Source organism: Gracilinanus agilis, chromosome 4 (assembly GCF_016433145.1).
Source record: "Gracilinanus agilis isolate LMUSP501 chromosome 4, AgileGrace, whole genome shotgun sequence".
NCBI lineage: Eukaryota > Metazoa > Chordata > Mammalia > Didelphimorphia > Didelphidae > Gracilinanus > Gracilinanus agilis.
In genome coordinates this window covers 55,991,799-56,008,288 of record NC_058133.1, presented here as the reverse complement: position 1 = coordinate 56,008,288, position 16,490 = coordinate 55,991,799, and the positions used below count along the sequence as shown (strand labels likewise).

Below are 16,490 nucleotides of genomic sequence, written 5' to 3'. Positions count from 1 at the left end.
GAAAGAAGGAAGGAAGGAAGGAAGGAAGGAAGGAAGGAAGGAAGGAAGGAAGGAAGGAAGGAAGGAAGGAAGGAAGGAAGGAAGGAAGGATAGAAGAGTCCCCTTGATTGTTCAACATAGCATATGTCTGGGGGCAGCTGGGTAGCTCAGTAGATTGAGAGCCAGGCCTAGAGATGGGAGTTCCTAGGTTCAAATCTGGCCTCAGACACTTCCTAGCTGTGTGGCCCTGGGCAAGTCACTTAACCCCCATTGCCTAGCCCTTACCACTCTTCTGCCTTGGAGCCAATACACAGTATTGATTCTAGGGCAGAAGGTAAGGATTTTTTAAAAAAGAAATTGCATATGTCTAACTCTCCATTCGTAGTCTTCACTCTTCTCATTTTCTTCCTTTAATTTTAGGCCATCACCAGAAGAGGCTTTACAGTGGCGTGATTCCCTGGAGAAGCTTCTGCAGAACAACTGTAAGTCCTGACTGCTATTAGCACTATTTCCCCTAGAGTTGGGAAAAATGGAGTTTAAATTCTGCCTTAAAAACTTACTAGCAGTGTTGCCCTGGATAAGTCAATCAACCTCTCCACCTCATTTTCCATCTCTATAAAATGGGGATAATATAGTAGGCACTAAATAAGTATTTTTTTGTTGGCGTGGTGACTTGGTGGCACTGGTCTTCAAATCGGTAAGAATCACCTTAATGAGTTCAAATTCAGCTTTGGACCCTTTCTAGCTGAATGATCTTGGACAAGTTACTTGACCCTGTTTACCTCAGTTCCTTCATCTGTAAAATGAGCTGGAGAAAGAAATGGCAAACCACTCTAGTATCCCTGCCAAGAAAACCCCAAATGAGATCACAGAGTCAGAGAGGATTCAACAACAACAGATGGATTGAGTGAATGAAATAGAACAAAGTCCTTTTTCCTTGTAGCATACCTTTTAGTAATTTAAGACTGGCTCATCTAAGTCCTTCTCTTCTACAGGCAAAACATCTCCATTGCCTGCATCAATCCTCATATGCCAGAAATTCAAGGTCTTTGAGCATTTCAATTGCCCTCTTCAAGATCAATTAATCAACAAATATTGATCCAGGGTTTCCCTTGCAATAAATGTATTTTCTCCAATGTGGTGATGAGAAATGAACACAATATTCCAACTGTGGTCTGAATAGTGAAACTAAAACTCTTAGTACTGGGACTCCTGAATCCCAGCCTGGTATTCCTTCACAGGCAGAATTTTAGTATTGAAAGGGACCTCAGGGGCCACCAACTCCAACCTGTACTTAGACTAGAGTCCCCCCTCAAAAAACACCCAATAAGTGGCCTTCCAGCCCCCATGTGAAGGCCTTAAGTAAAGGGGAAACCACTACTTCCCAAGATAACTAATTTGACTTTATTTATTAGATATTTCCCCACCTTTTCTTGACGAGAAATTTACTTCTTTTCTACTTCCAAAAATTTCTTCTGATTATGTGCAGAAATTTCTCTATAATCATCATCCAAGCAATTCAGTTCAATTCAGTCCAATAAGTACTTATTAAGTGTCTACAAAGACAAAAAACACAAACAAACCTTGCCCTCGACAGGCTTGTGTTTTCCTAGTGAAATATGGCAAAAGTAAGCAAATACCAGATAGAGTAAGAAGAGAGAGGCCTCCCAATGGAGAGTACTTGAGCTGAATCTTGAAAGACAGCAACATTTAAGAAGTAGAAATGAGGGGGCAGCTAAGTGGCTCAGTGGATGGAGAGCCAAGCCTAGAGATGGGAGGTCCTAGGTTCAAATCTGGCCTCAGACACTTCCCAGCTGTGTGACCCTGGGCAAGTCACTTAACCCCCATTGACTAGCCCTTACCACTCTTCTACCTTGGAACCAATACACAGTATTGATTCTAAGACAGAAGGTAAAGGTTTAAAAAAAAAAAAGAAGTAGAGAAGAGAAGGAAACAATTCAATTCAAGCATGGGACCCTTGTGACCAGAAAACCACAAATAGACCAATGTAGCTACTCAAAACTAGCCAAAATATTCATAAAGCATTCAGATGGATTATCGCCTCCCTCTCTTTATAAATCACATTAATTTTTTGGGGGGTGGCGGTATTGTTAAGTTCTGCATTGACTTCCTTTTCTAGAATCTCACAAACCATTACCATGCAAATACCAACAAAGTCATTTTAATTTTGCTCAGAGATTAAAGCTCAGCCTCCATCTCACCTATTTTCTGAAAATGAAGACATTGCCATTCTTCAGTCCTACAGCATAACCCCTGTTCTCTATCCTTTTTTTTAAAACACATTATTTTTTTTAATTTTGAGTTCCAAATTTTCACCTTCCCTTCTCCCTCTTCCCCATCTTTGAAATGGGAAGCAATCATATACATATTTTACATATGCAATCATGTAAAACATTTTTCATTAATTAGTCATTTTGCACCACCTTCTTTTAAAAGATCATTGGTAATGGCTCCACAGTTTTAGGAAATATGGGCCTGGTGATAGGAAGAAGGACTAGGAGCCCCATTATCATCTCCTCATTTTTCATCTAAACTCCCTACTGGTCTTGTCCTGTTATGTCTGGTCTGAAGATCCTCATCTTTATAAGAGAGAACAGAAGGCAGATAATAGTCCTACCTTCCTTGTCTTGTCCATTACCATCAATCATGATCCCATTCACTCAGTCAAGTCCTTTCCCTCGTTTAGTTTTCCTCTTCCTTCCAATGGAGGTTTGTTTTTTTTAACCCTTACGTTCCATCTTAGAATCAATATTGGGTATTGGTTCCAAGGCAGAAGACTGGTAAGGACTAGGAAATGGGGGTTAAGTGACTTTCCCAGGGTCACACAGCTGGGAAGTGTCTGAGGCCAGATTTGAACCCAGAATCTTCTGTCTGTAGACCTAACTCTCAATCCCTGAGATATCTAGCTGTGCCCCCACAATTGAGTTTTAAAAAACTTTTTCCTGTTGTTCTAAGTATCCCAAAATATCTCTTCTGACTTTCTATATTTTTTTTTCTTAGTAAATTCTCTCAGTGAGGTTCAAACTCACAACTTCCCATTCTTCACTCAGTACTATTGTACAAGTCCCAGGCCTAACTAAATTGTGATTCAGGTAGAACCCTGTTGGATTGCTTGGGACATTCAATTACTGGGCTAGTCTTCTTTATTAACTTAGGTTTGACTTAGAGGTGTTGTAATCCATGGAATTATGATAACAAAATGAACAATTATGGAATCAAATCAACACTATTTGTCAATGTTCTTAAGATGCCATGATGTTCACTAATCCCATGATGATGTCTTCAACAGAGTCAAGAAGACAAATATTTCCCTATTTATGGGCATTCCTTTTGAGTCCCTATAATCCTTGGAGAGAGTGGCCCTTATTTCTAGGAATATCATTGGGCAAAAAACTGTTGGAATAAGTGAGTTAGGATAGCAGGCAAGTTGGAGTCAGAGAGTTTTAAATCTTTAGCATTTATTTCAGAAGTTTATGTTTTTCATGGTGAAAGTCACGAAATCCATTATTTTCAACATTGAGTCTTTGGAGTCAGGGAAAAGTGTCATTCATCGTTCTAAATTCCCATCCAATCATTACTTCAGATCTATAAATGTACCAAAACAACATAATCACTACTGAGAGAAAGTTGTAAATATTAGCCCTAGAGGCATTAGAAGAGGACATTCAGCCCATTCCCCTGCCAACATGCAGAATCATGACATATTTCATAAGTATGAATGAGTAAATGGATGAATGATGGACTTTCTAGCTCTACATCCATAATAGACCTACCTGTTCCCTTGCACCATAGCCTACTCCAGTCTGCCAACAGAGACCAACACCATGAGATGCTATACCAGAGAGCTAGCGAGTCAGGGACCATTTTTCTCCCCACTTGATTCCTTATCACCCTATAATCTCTATCAAACATTAGGTGCTGATCCATATGTCTTGCTTCCCAAAGTCTTCTGGCCCTTGTCTTCTGCTTTGCTGCTTTCCTTCCCTAAACCTTCCTAAGTACCAGCTGGCCTATCCATCTGCCCTTCTTTATAGGTTGTTTCCATCTTTTAGATTCTGAACTTCTTTCTGATTTATACCTCCAAGGGCAGGCACATCACATTCACTGTAGACCTTGTATCTTGATTTATACTGAACTTAGACAGCCTTTGTGCTAATGCTGGGCACTACACATGACCCCTAACACCATAAAGTAAACCTGTTTTCTCTTGATCTTTCCTTAATGTAAATGAAAACAACTGGAAATAAGCTACAAACCACAAGTTTTATGGGGTTTTTTGAAGGCTATGATTGAGTCACAACTTAGCCTTCTCTTCTCCAAGCTTCATGATCTTTGGTTCTTTCCATGGGTCCTAAATTGATTTAGAGTATGGCTGTGCTCTAAAAATGCTCCAACTCCTACAAATTCTCCTTCAGTTGTAGAGAAGGGTTTATCTTGTTTTCATTTAGGAGGTCTGGAGGGACCCATAAAGTACATTATCTTTAAACTTTAAAAAATGGCCCTAATTTAAATTAGGATTGGTTTTGTTAAATAACCCCGCCTCCCCAGTGACAATATGTGAGTCCAGGGAAATGAAATATCACATTCACCAAGAAATTTTCATTTCAGACCTACTTTCCTCATAAGGTTCTAAAAGGTCATAATGTTTCCTAGAGATACTCATAGGCCTTCCATGGGGAACAGAGCAGCTCAACATCTGGTTTTCATCTTTCATTCTATCTTTAGGTACCCTTGCTACCATTTTCCAATTACTCTATTATCTTCCTCCACTTTCTCTTACTCTCTTTTCTCATTTATCCTTGTGTTCAACACCCTTAACCTTCACAACAAAAATAATTAAATGCTCCAGATATATCAACATCAATAAATTTGTTTTTAATGTGTGCGAGTACAAGAGAGACAAGTAATCCCTTCTCTGATATTTTCAGGAGGACATCCTTAGTCTCCATAGGATTTGTCATTTGTAAATGAAAGAGAACCCTTATAGTAGCCAACCTCTGAAGCTTCCTGGTAGCATTGATGGTGACTCTGGGTTCTCAAAGCTATTACAGCAGAGCCCAAGCTTTGGCCGGATCCATATTCCATATGGAAAGGCTTGGAGTATGAGCTTCATGTTGGACTCCATTGCTGACTATAGTTAGAGATAGTCATCACTGGAGCTTTACCTATTGGGTGATAACTTTTTTATAGTTAAAGCAATTCGTGATGGCTAAGACTTCAAGGGACTATGAGCTCCATCAATGAGGAAAAGTACTCAAATAAAGTAAATCTGAGTTCTTTGAAGCATCTGAAGGAGAAAATCTGGGGAAGGTTCTGATTTTGTTTCTAATTATGTGGCTTTGAACACATCGCATTAACTCTAAGTCTTTCATCTATAAAATAAGGAGGTTGGACTGGATTCATAATGCCGAAATTTACTCCCATGGTTCTTTGCTTTGGGATTATGATACCACTGTTTTGAATAACCACAAAAAAGTTTTAGACTTCTGGTAATAAGAATAGATTTTAATGTGATCATAGACGAACTCTCTTAGGCAAATAGAACAAACATCTTCTTATTAAATGGTGCTATTCTTCAGGAAAGCAAAAACAGAAATGAAAATTTCCTGCTCACACAAATCTCCTAGGTTAGTTTATCATGTACACAGATAAATATGTATTTATTAAGCTACCTACTTTGTACTAGGCATTGTGTTAAATACTCTGTATGGGAACAAAGAGAGGCAAAAACAAGTTCTCAATCAGTCAGTAGAATTATTAAGAGTTTAAAATGTGCCAAGTGCTGTGCTAAGTACTGACATCAAGTCCAAAGACCATCCCTGCCCTCAGGAAGCTTACAGTCTGGAAGGCAGTGTGAGGGTAAAGATAGCATGCAGACAACTGTGTGAATACAAGATACAGACAGAGTAAATGGAAGGTAATTTTAGAGGGAAGGCATGTAGGAGAGGGAAAGCAGCACCTAGAACAGCTTCTTCATGAGAAAAAGGGAAGATTTGAGCCAAGTCTTGAAGCCCAGAGGAGGAGGTAAGGAAGGAGAGAATCCCAGGCAGGTTGAATCTTGGTTCTAGAGCTGCTATTTGAACATCAGAAATAGGACTACCCCCAGGTCTTCTGGCAGCACAATGCTCTTTCCATTTACCTCAATTAGTTTCAAGTATATGAAACACTAAGTAAAGGGATTTGCACACAGAGATATTTAAGGTAGTTCCATGACCCACCATCACCCTTGCTGCATAAAGTGGATGATGCTATAAATCCATTGGATTCAGAGGCTACAAATCATCCTTGGAAGAAACCCATGTTAATCAGCTGTTCAGGATATCAGTAACTAAGAAATGGACTCATTGCCCTGGGAAGTTGTATTCAGTGCTCTTTCTTTAATTCCATCCATGTCAGCTGTTCTTGTTATCACTGCACACAATGAGTACAATGATTCACCAGATACCTAAACTGGAGATCTTAGGACTAGAAGTGGGGTTGGGAAGTTATCTGATCCAGTCTCTTCCTTACAGATAGGAAATTATTTTATATAGCACATCAATGATATGCCTAAGGTCATATCTAATAAGTAGGAGAACAGGAATTAGAACTCATGACATATTGACTCCAAATCTAATATTCCTTTCATTACACCATGATGATATTTTTTTACTTTGGGATATCATTTTATTTGTTCATCATCACTCGAATTCAGTTGTTTCTAATACTGATAACATTATTGGCAGCTCCTGCAGAAGACTAAGGAGAGGAGATAGTTAACCCAAAATACCAGAATATAAAGACATGAACTTTGTGCCAAGTCAAATAGGAAAGTAGATTATTTTTAGAAACTTAGATCCATTTGAATACCATGGTCCTTGGATTCTTACCTTGCCTTATCCCACACTTGTCTGTTTTACCCTTTGTGTTCCAATTAAAACCTTTTTCTGTGCCTTGAACATAACTTGTTGCCTGGTAATAGCTGATCTTTTTTAGTCACAACTGACCTCCTCTACTTGCTTTAGGTTCATTTCCTTAAGGGTTTCTATCTATGGCATATCCTGCCCTAGAAGAGAGATTGGGAGTGTATATAACTATACAAAAAGGACATTGGCAAAATTATATTCAGTTTTGGATTTTTGTGGTTGTAGTTGTTGTTTAGTAATTCTTTTTTTAAAACCCATATCTTCTGTCTTAGAATCAACACTGTGTATTGGTTCTGTTATAAAGAAAATAGGACTCTGATACTATTAGGCTTCTAGGGGATATTGGTTAGGGAAGCTGTGTCTTTGTATTCCCCTAGGTACCTGGTGACTGGGGAAACACTAACCCAATCACTCTTGCTGGATGATATAATTCCCCTATTCTAAATAACAGAGCCCAGGCAAGACCTTTAATGGTCTGGTGGATGGGTAACCATTTCAGGTCCCACCTAGGGTTGAATTAATTATTAATATTGGGCTCTAATTAGCCTTGGATTACTTTTCATCTGGCAGCATTGCTCCCTCCCCAAGGGTTGTGATATAATGACCACTCAGGAAGGTACTTAATGAAACTTTATCTATTGATCTTAAATAGGGGAAGGAATAATCAGGAATGGATTGGGGATAGGAGACCCTGTCACACTAATATCTATTATTGATAATCCCTCAGGACCGTAGGCTGTTGTTTCAGTAAAGCGGGAGCTATTGTTTTTCCCACTCCTTTGGTTCAGCTTGGCCACTGCCAAACCAGAGAGGGTAATCTGCTTGGTTGGTACATATATTGTGATTTCTCTCAGCTTCCTTATTATCAGTTTGTGATATGTCAGCCTTGACAGCCTTCAGGAAATATCCACCCTTACCTCCCTCTTCTTCTTCACCTCCCTTCCTCCCATTCACCACCCAGGCCAAGATACCTAAATAGTTAATAATGATTCAAATGCCTAAAGATGTAGGGAGATTGAGGGAGAATCAATGACCCACAGTCAGGGATCCACAGATCAATGCTCCAAGACCCAAGATCAAAGATCAATGGTCAAAGGCCAAGGACCAAATCAAAAGGCCCAAAGACCAAAGACCCCTCCCAGATGGCTGTTAGGAGTATTTATACTCTCAGGCCAAGCACCTTTGCCCTGTCCTCATGGCCTCTGGGAACATTCCGAAGTCTCCAACTGTCTTCACCTGTGAATCAAAGTGAGACTAACAATTCTCAGAGTTTGAATATAATAGTTCTAAGACAGAAGAGTGGTAAAAGCTAGGCAATGAGGATTGGGTGACTTGCCCAGGGTCACAAGCCTGACCTTTTATCCAATAATTGCATTTACATAGTGCTTTCTGGGTTTGCAGAGCACTTTACATTTGCAAACTCATTTGATTCTCACATGAACCTGGAAGGAAGGTGGAATTATAAACCTCATTTTACAGGTAAGAAAACTAATGTAGGTAGTAATTAAGTGTCTTGCTCAGCACACACATGACTAGCAAGTGGGTCAGGCTAAATTTGAACTCAGGTTTTCCCAACTCCAGGACCAGCAGCACTGGTGAGGGTACCACCAGCTAACTCACTATGTAAAAATAAGTAGTGTTAAAAATGATAGGTAGGGCTAGGAAAAGGAGGAAATGAAAATGAAACCAGTTTCTGTTCATATTAAGGTGCAAGCCATTGAATAAGCTACAGGTGATTTATATTTAAATATAGGTGTCTAAATTTCTAGAGTAATGCATCTTTATCCATTCCTAGCTCACTCAGTTTATGTCCAGTTCCAAATCCAGCATATGGTTCTAAGGTAATAGATTAAGGTTCTTAACAAACCAACTGCAATTTCATATACCCAAATGACAATTGCTATTATATACATAGATTCAGTGGGAGGCTGCCTACTAATTGCAATAATACTGCCATTTCCCTTAAAAAGTGGTACATTCCTCTTTGGGACTTGACTTAAGTGCCTATGGCACACTATTTTGAAGATCCAGACTAGTGGCCAATTACTGTCCTTTGTAGATGGATTTGGCTTTTGGAAACAAACAGAAGGCATTAGGAGATAAATATGAGAAATAAGGTGTTTGTCCAAGCTGGGTAGCACTAATTTGGGTTAGAAATGAAATATGACTGAATTAATCTAAGCAATTTTCTTCTGTGTGTCTGAAGGGGCCATTATTTTGTACAAAAGGATCCCTGCAGGCTACATATTGATTTAGTTTTAAAATGTGGTATTATTTATGTCATACTGTGTTTTTATTTATTTTGTTCAATATTTCATGAAATATTTTCATAAATAATTAAATATTTAAAAAGCATTTTAATTTAGTTCCAGCGATACTGAAGAGCGTGTCAAATGGTCCTGGAGCTATATATCTGACACTTCTGATGTATACCATTCTTTCCAGTTCTAACAGTCCAAGAGTTATCTATGGTCTATATAGCATCTACTACAGGTGCCAAAAATCACAAGACACAAAGTTGATTTAACATTCATACCTCAAAGCCCCAGAGCAGAAGCACAGCTTTTACCCCTGATAAATGAAGGGAAAGGAAAAAAATATATATCAGAAGACCAGAAGGGATTCCAATGAGCCAAAGCCATTTTTGACCATGGGAATACTGATACTACACTATCAAGACTTTGTAAAGAAAAGTGGGATGTAGTTCATAAGGGGAGAAGGAGGGAGCTCTCCCGTCCCAGGTAGTACTGAAAATAACCTGTTGTAGGCATGCATACAATCTCTCTCTCACTCCTTTCTCCTCATCACTAAAGCAAAGAAATGACCTATCATTCCCCATTTGCTACCATATCCAATCCTCAGGATGGATGGTTAGTGACTTCTTTTTCCCTTCAAATATCTTGAAATGCTAAATTTAACCTGATTTCATGTGGGTAAAAATAGTGATGGAGAAGCAAAGCATACTATGACCTTCCCAGAGCATATTATCCCTGAGAGATGGCTCTTATGGATACTAATCTTTCCTTCCACTCTGTTTCTCTTGTTTTGAGTGAAATAAAAAAAAAACTGTAAAATGGGCCGAGATAAGTGAAAAAGATATCAAGAAAAAGGGTCTAATATCAACAACATTTCTGAAAGACCTGTTTGTATGTAGGGCACTGTACTGAGGCTAGGGAAAGAAAGGAAATCTGCCAAATATGGATGTATAATGAGAGGAAGGAAAGAATTATTAAATGATGAGAGAAATTGAATGAGATTAAGTGAAGTGATTCAGGATATATTTTCTAAATAAGGATAATGGACTTTCAAAGAGTACCAAGGAGTGAGAGAAGTCAACTAACATCTCACACTTAGAAAGTATTTATACATACGTGGCTAAGGTTTTTCCTGGCATCCCCCCTTCTGAAAGCAAAATGATATCTGAAAGTTTTAAATTTTAATTTAAAAACTTTTAATTGAAAGCTTTAAATAACTGATAATTTGGGTTGAGTTCATGGAAAATCCAAAAGTTTTCTTTCTTCTTTTGATATTTTCCCCATTGTCTATCTTATGAAAATATGCCAATTGTCATGGATAAAAACCTACAAACATGACTTGAGATGAAAAATAAGTACCTGGATTGGTACTGGGCCTAGAACCTTTTCTTCCCATGACAGTCTATGCCTTCCACCATTTTGTGTTTTAGGAATGGAGAGGTAGGGAAGAGAAGAAGAGGCTGAAGCTCATAAATAATGTGATCTTAAGATGTTTTTCAGTTTAGATAATCAAGCTACATAAAGAGAGAGACATTTGACTCAATCCAACTGACTTTCATCAAGTATCTGTTGTGTACAAAACACCATGCTAGGAAGTAGGAACTCAAAGGCAGAAAGTAAATAAATCCTCATTGTCTTTCGGGAGAGCTTAAGTTAGGTTGGAGCACCTGTGCTCAGTTATGGTGGACTCTAGGACTGGGAGTCTAAGAGGGAAGAAGCTAGTGACCACTAAGCACAACAAGCACATCCCCCTCCATCTCTAACACTTCCTGGGAGTACACTTCTAGTGGCTCCTTTAGATCCTGGCACTTTGAAACATTTATATAAAATTACAATGAGTCTTTGATCCATTCAAAGGCATTTATTCATTGAATACTTTATGCCAGCCACCATACTAGTCACTAGGGATTCAAGGACAAAGAATGACACAATCTCTGCCCTCAAGGAGCTCATTCTTTAACAGGAGAGAGGTGGTAGAACATTTGGACACCAGACAGCAGGGATCAAGGAGTGAAGGTGATATGTTTGTCATGCCTTACTTCTGATCCCATAATCTAACTAAAACTTCCCTCTCCAAAGTTATTAATGATCTTTTTTATTTTTTAAACTCTTAACTTTTGTCTTAGAATCAATGCTAATTATCACTTCCAAAGGAGAGGAGTGGTAAGGGCTAATGTGGATTAACATTAATGCAGGTAAGGTCAATGGAGGTTAACTGACTTGCCCAGGGTCACACAGCTATGAAGTATCTGAGGCCAGATTTGAACCTAGGACCTCCTGTCTTTAGGACTTGCTCTCCATCCACTGAACCACCTGGCTGCCCCCTTAATGACCTTTTAGCTGCCAAATCTAATGACTTTTCTCAATCCTTATCCTTCTTCACCTCTTTGCAGCCTTCAACACTGTTGACCATGCTCTTGTTCTTGAGATTCTCTCAAGATTTTTGTGATACCATTCCTCCTGGTGCTCTTCCTACCTGTCTGACTATTGCTCAATTTCTCCTTTGTTGTATCTTCATCTAGGTCACTCCTGCTAATGGTGAATGTCTTGCTGGGTTCTGTCCTAGGATCGCTTCTGTTCTCCTTCTATTCCATTTCACTTAGTGATCTCATCAGCTCTCATGGATTAAATTATCATCTCTATCCTGAAGATTTTCATATCTATTTATTCAGCCCTAACCTCTCTGCTGAGCCTCCAGTCTCAAATCTCCAGCTGCCACCCAGATATCTCAACCCAGATATATCATGGATATCTTGGACCCAAAGTGGCCAAAACTGAACTCATTGTCTTTCCCCCTCTGAACTCTGTCCTTTTCCTAAGTCCTCTATTACTGTTGAAGGAACTACTATCTTCTCAAGTCCTCAGGCTTAATGTAGGTGTTGTCCTTAACTATGTACTTCCTCTTGCTCTTTCCCCATATTCAATGTGTTGGCAAGGCTTGTCAGTTTTACCTTTGTAATAGATTTAAGGTACACCCCTCTCCCTCTTCTGACACTACCATCACTTGGGTGCAGTCTCTCATTACCTCGAACTTGGATGATTGTAATAACCTGCTGATTGGTCTGTATGTCACAAGACTGTCCCTACTCCAGTCCATCTTCCACCTAGCTGTCAGTGATCTTCCCCTAAATCATGTCTGACAATGTCATCCTTAATAAACTAATAAACTCTAGAGGCAATCCCCTCCCTGCACAATGTCACCTCCAGGATCAAATCTAAAATCCATGATTTGACATTTAAAACCTTTTCTATCCTTTCCAAAGGTCTTATACCTTAAACCCCAGATCCACCATATTCTGTGATCCAATAGACTCCTTGCTGTCTTCACACAAGACATTTCATTTGCCAGCTCTGAGCATTTTCTCTGGCTATCTTCTAGTTTTGATCTCTTCATCTCTGCCTCCTGACTTCCTTCAAATTTCAGTTCAAATCCCACTTTCTACAAGAAACAAGACCCCAACAGCCCCAATCCTTCCCTCTCTATTATGTATTTCAAATTTATCTTGTATATAGCTTATTTGTTTTTTTTAAATGTTTTTAAATCTTTTAGTAATAGAATTAACTTACAAGTGTCTCAAACCCTCCCTTCCCTCCCCACATGATAGAAGATATCATCTGGGAGACAGATATGTATATATAAATTATGTCTTTCATGTTTCCATTTTTCAGTCAATTCTCTGGAGGTAACATTCACAATTTATTCTTCAAGTATTAAATCTGGAGCTGTGTATGGTGTTCTCTTGGTTCTACTCATTTCACTGTTCATTATCCCATGTAGTTCTTTCCAAGGTTTATTTTAATTAACCTGTTTATCATTTCTTATGACACAGTAGTATTCCATTCTAATCGTATACCACAATTAGTTTAGCCATTCCCCAACTGATGGGAATAAATTTCCAGTTCTTTGCAACCACCTAGAGAACCACTATAAATATTTTGGAACACATGAGTTCTTTTCTTTTTTTTTCCTGATCTCCTTGGGAAACACATCCAGCAATGGTATAGCTGGGTCTTTGTAGCTTGCTTGTACATAGTCTTTTACATGTTCTCTTCCCTGTTCGACGGTGAGCTCCTTGAGAGCAGAACCGTCTTTGACCTTTCATTGTATCTAATGCTTAGTACAGTGCCTGGTCCATCATGGGCCCTTGATAGATATTTATTAACTGACAACATTTTTTTTGGTTTATATTTAGTCCCTCTTTAGTGTGAAAAATGGTGCTGAGGGGGCAGCTGGGTGGTTCAGTGGATTGAGAGACAGGCCTAGAGACAGGAAGTCCTGGGTTCAAATATGACCTCAGACACTTCCCAGCTGTGTGACCCTGGGCAAGTCACTTAACCCCCATTGCCCAGCCCTTACCACTCTTCTGCCTTGGAATCAATGTAGTTGCTGACCCTCCTTCCCTCAATGCTCAAGTTCTGCATTTCAGAGAAAAGTCAGAAATAAAGGGGTTTCAGTTCCCTCTTTAACCCTTTGGCCACAAATCCAGAAGATTCCTGAAGGATAAACCTCATAACATCCTACATTTTCTACTTATCTTCCCCCTGCTAGATGGACTTGCCAGCTTCAAGAGTTTCCTGAAGTCTGAGTTCAGTGAGGAGAACATTGAGTTCTGGATTGCCTGTGAGGATTATAAGAAGACCAAGTCACCTATCAAGATGGCGGAGAAGGCAAAGAAAATTTATGAAGAATTCATCCGAACTGAGGCACCTAAAGAGGTTAGTTTAACTGGGTGAGTGGTGTTGTGAGGAAGATTAATTTAGTATTAGTGTTGGACCTAGCAGGAAGGGCTGGAGGATTCCAAGATGGAATGAGGGAGTAGGAAGTGGGGCTTGTGCTCTGAGAGAGACTCCATTAGTCTTCCTCACAACAGTGGGTGAGCATCACTTGGGTGGACCAGTTCAAGAGCAAGCCACTGAGGATCCCCAAAAGTCTGGAAGTTAGAGAAACTTGGGCACTGAACACTGGGAGAGAGGGCAGCAAGGAGCAAGGGAGAGAGGTGATTATTTGGGCAGAGGTAAATGAGTTGAAATTCAAAAACAACTAAATTGAATAAGGAAAGAATTCTTGGTGGATTCTGCTGCTGTCCAGTGGTGCTTTCCATCAGCCATACAGACCCCTTCAGTGTGGTCCTCTCTTGCTTTGCATACAAGGCAGGAAGTGATCAACTGGGAATCAAAATAGGGCTGCCAGATGGGTTCAGGCCTGTTGCATAACATCCTGCTTTGGTAGTCAGTGCTAGGACTTCAGAACCTGATCTCTTAAGCACCTTCCCTCGTTGTACCCTTGGGGGTTGTGGTGTACCCTTGGGTACTCTGTGGACTTGGGATCATAGCATTAAGAGAAAGAATGGCCTTTAGAGGTAATCTAATACAAACCCTCCCTTTTACAGAAGAAGAAACTGAAACCTAGAGAGGTGATTAGGAATTACACAATTAGGAAGCTCAGCTAGTTTTCTAGATTAGTCTTAAAGTTTCAGCTACTAACTTCCTGCCTCAGTTTCCTCATTTGTAAAATGGGGAATTTATTTAAAATTTAATTTAAATTTGTTTGAAATGTAAAATTTGTTTTTAAAAAATGCTTAGCACAGTGCTTAGCATTTGGAGATGCTTATTCTTTCTCCTTCCTTTCTCCATCTCACTGTACCTTTGACCTAGTTGTTCCTTATATCTCCAATACATTGCCATTCTATTTCTACCTCTTACAACCCTTTGTTTATTTTCAAAAATTCAGCTAAATTAATACTTTCTAGATGAGGCCTCTTCTGGTCTTCCCAGCTACTAATTGATGCCTCCCCCTGCCTTTTTTTGTCCATTAATTGTGTCTGAGTTTTTCTGATTCTATTTTGGGTTTTCTTGGCAAGGATATTGGAGTGATTTGCTATTTCCTTCTCCAGGTCATTTTACAGATGAGGAAACTGAGGAAAATAGGGTTAATTGACTAGTCCAAGGCCAAACTGTAGTAAATGTCTGAGGCCAATTTGGAACTTGGGTTCTCCTGACTCCAGGGCTAGTGTTCTATCTACTGCACCTCCTAACTGCCATTTACCTTGTATTTATTTTGTATTTACTTAGTATGTATATGTGTTGTCTCCTTTGATAGAATATAACTCCTCCAGGGGAGGGAAAGTTTTATTTTTATCCTTGTATCTCTAGTACCCAGTACAGGGGCATAGAAAGTCCCTACTTGTTGATTGATCAAAATGCTATAAATATAAATCGAATAATACAATCTAAAACCCTAAATATAGGATTGTTTGTTTCAAATTAAACTTGTTCAGTATTCTCTTCCTTTAGTAAGTGTAAGCTAACTTAAAAAAAGACATCTATATAGCACTTTAAGATTTGCAAAGAGCTTTTATATATTCATAGCTATCATGTGAGGTAGATGCTAGTATTATCCATATTTCTAAAGGGGAAACTGAGTCCAAGAAGCTAAGTAATTTGTCTGGGTTCACCCAGCTTGGAGGTGCCTGAAGCACTGACAGGCTCTCTTTTCAGCTTCAGCTCATTACTCCTCTTCTGTGCCCTCTCTATTCCAGATAATCTAGATTATTTTGTATCTCCCAAACCCACCTTGGCCATGTCTCAACTCTGTCACCCTACCCATAGTAGGTATTTTATAAAGCACTTACTATGCACCGGGCTGAGGCTACAGGTACAAAGAAGGAAACAGTCCCTACTTGCACTGAATTTGTATTCTCATGGAAGAGCCAAGTACAACAATTAGCCAATCACTAAACATTTATTATGCACCTACTATGTGCCAGTCACTGTGTTAGGCTTGAGGCTACAGATACAAAGAAGGAAAAAGTCCCTATTTGCTGTGAACTTACATTTTCATGAGGGAGCCAAGTATAACAATTAGTCAATCAGTAAATATTTATTATGCACCTACTATGTGCCAAGCATTGTGCTAGGCTTGAGGCTACAATTACAAAGAAGGAAAAAGTCCTTATTGGCAGTGAACTTACATTCTCACGGGGGAGCCAAGTTCATGTACAAATACAAACAACCTGAGTATGAAGTGAATAAATGCATACATGTATATTTCTTTTGCTTGTTTGTTTTTTAATTAAAACACTTACTTTCTGTCTTAGAATCAATACTGTGTGTTGGTTCCAAGGCAGCCAAGCAATAGGAATTAAGTGACTTGCCCAGGGTCACACGGCTAGGAAGTGTCAGAGACCAAATTTGAACCCAGGACCTCCCATCTCTGGTTCTGGCTCTCAATCCACTGAGCCACCTAGCTGCCCCCTCTACATGTATATTTGTATGCATAACAAAGTTGTTAAATACAAGGTCATTAAAAGAACAATTCAAGTGCCTCCCC

General features: G+C 39.2%; 1 protein-coding gene across 1 annotated transcript in view; it reads left to right on the top strand.

Annotated features, from left to right (window-relative positions):
- Window positions 1-16,490, top strand: part of RGS5 (regulator of G protein signaling 5) — a 96,131-nt gene that overhangs the window by 68,600 nt on the left and 11,041 nt on the right. Inside the window, exons 3-4 of the mRNA XM_044675564.1 lie at window positions 400-461; window positions 13,710-13,876. Coding sequence (XP_044531499.1) covers window positions 400-461; window positions 13,710-13,876 — 229 coding nt within the window. The remainder of the gene's footprint in view (window positions 1-399; window positions 462-13,709; window positions 13,877-16,490) is intronic.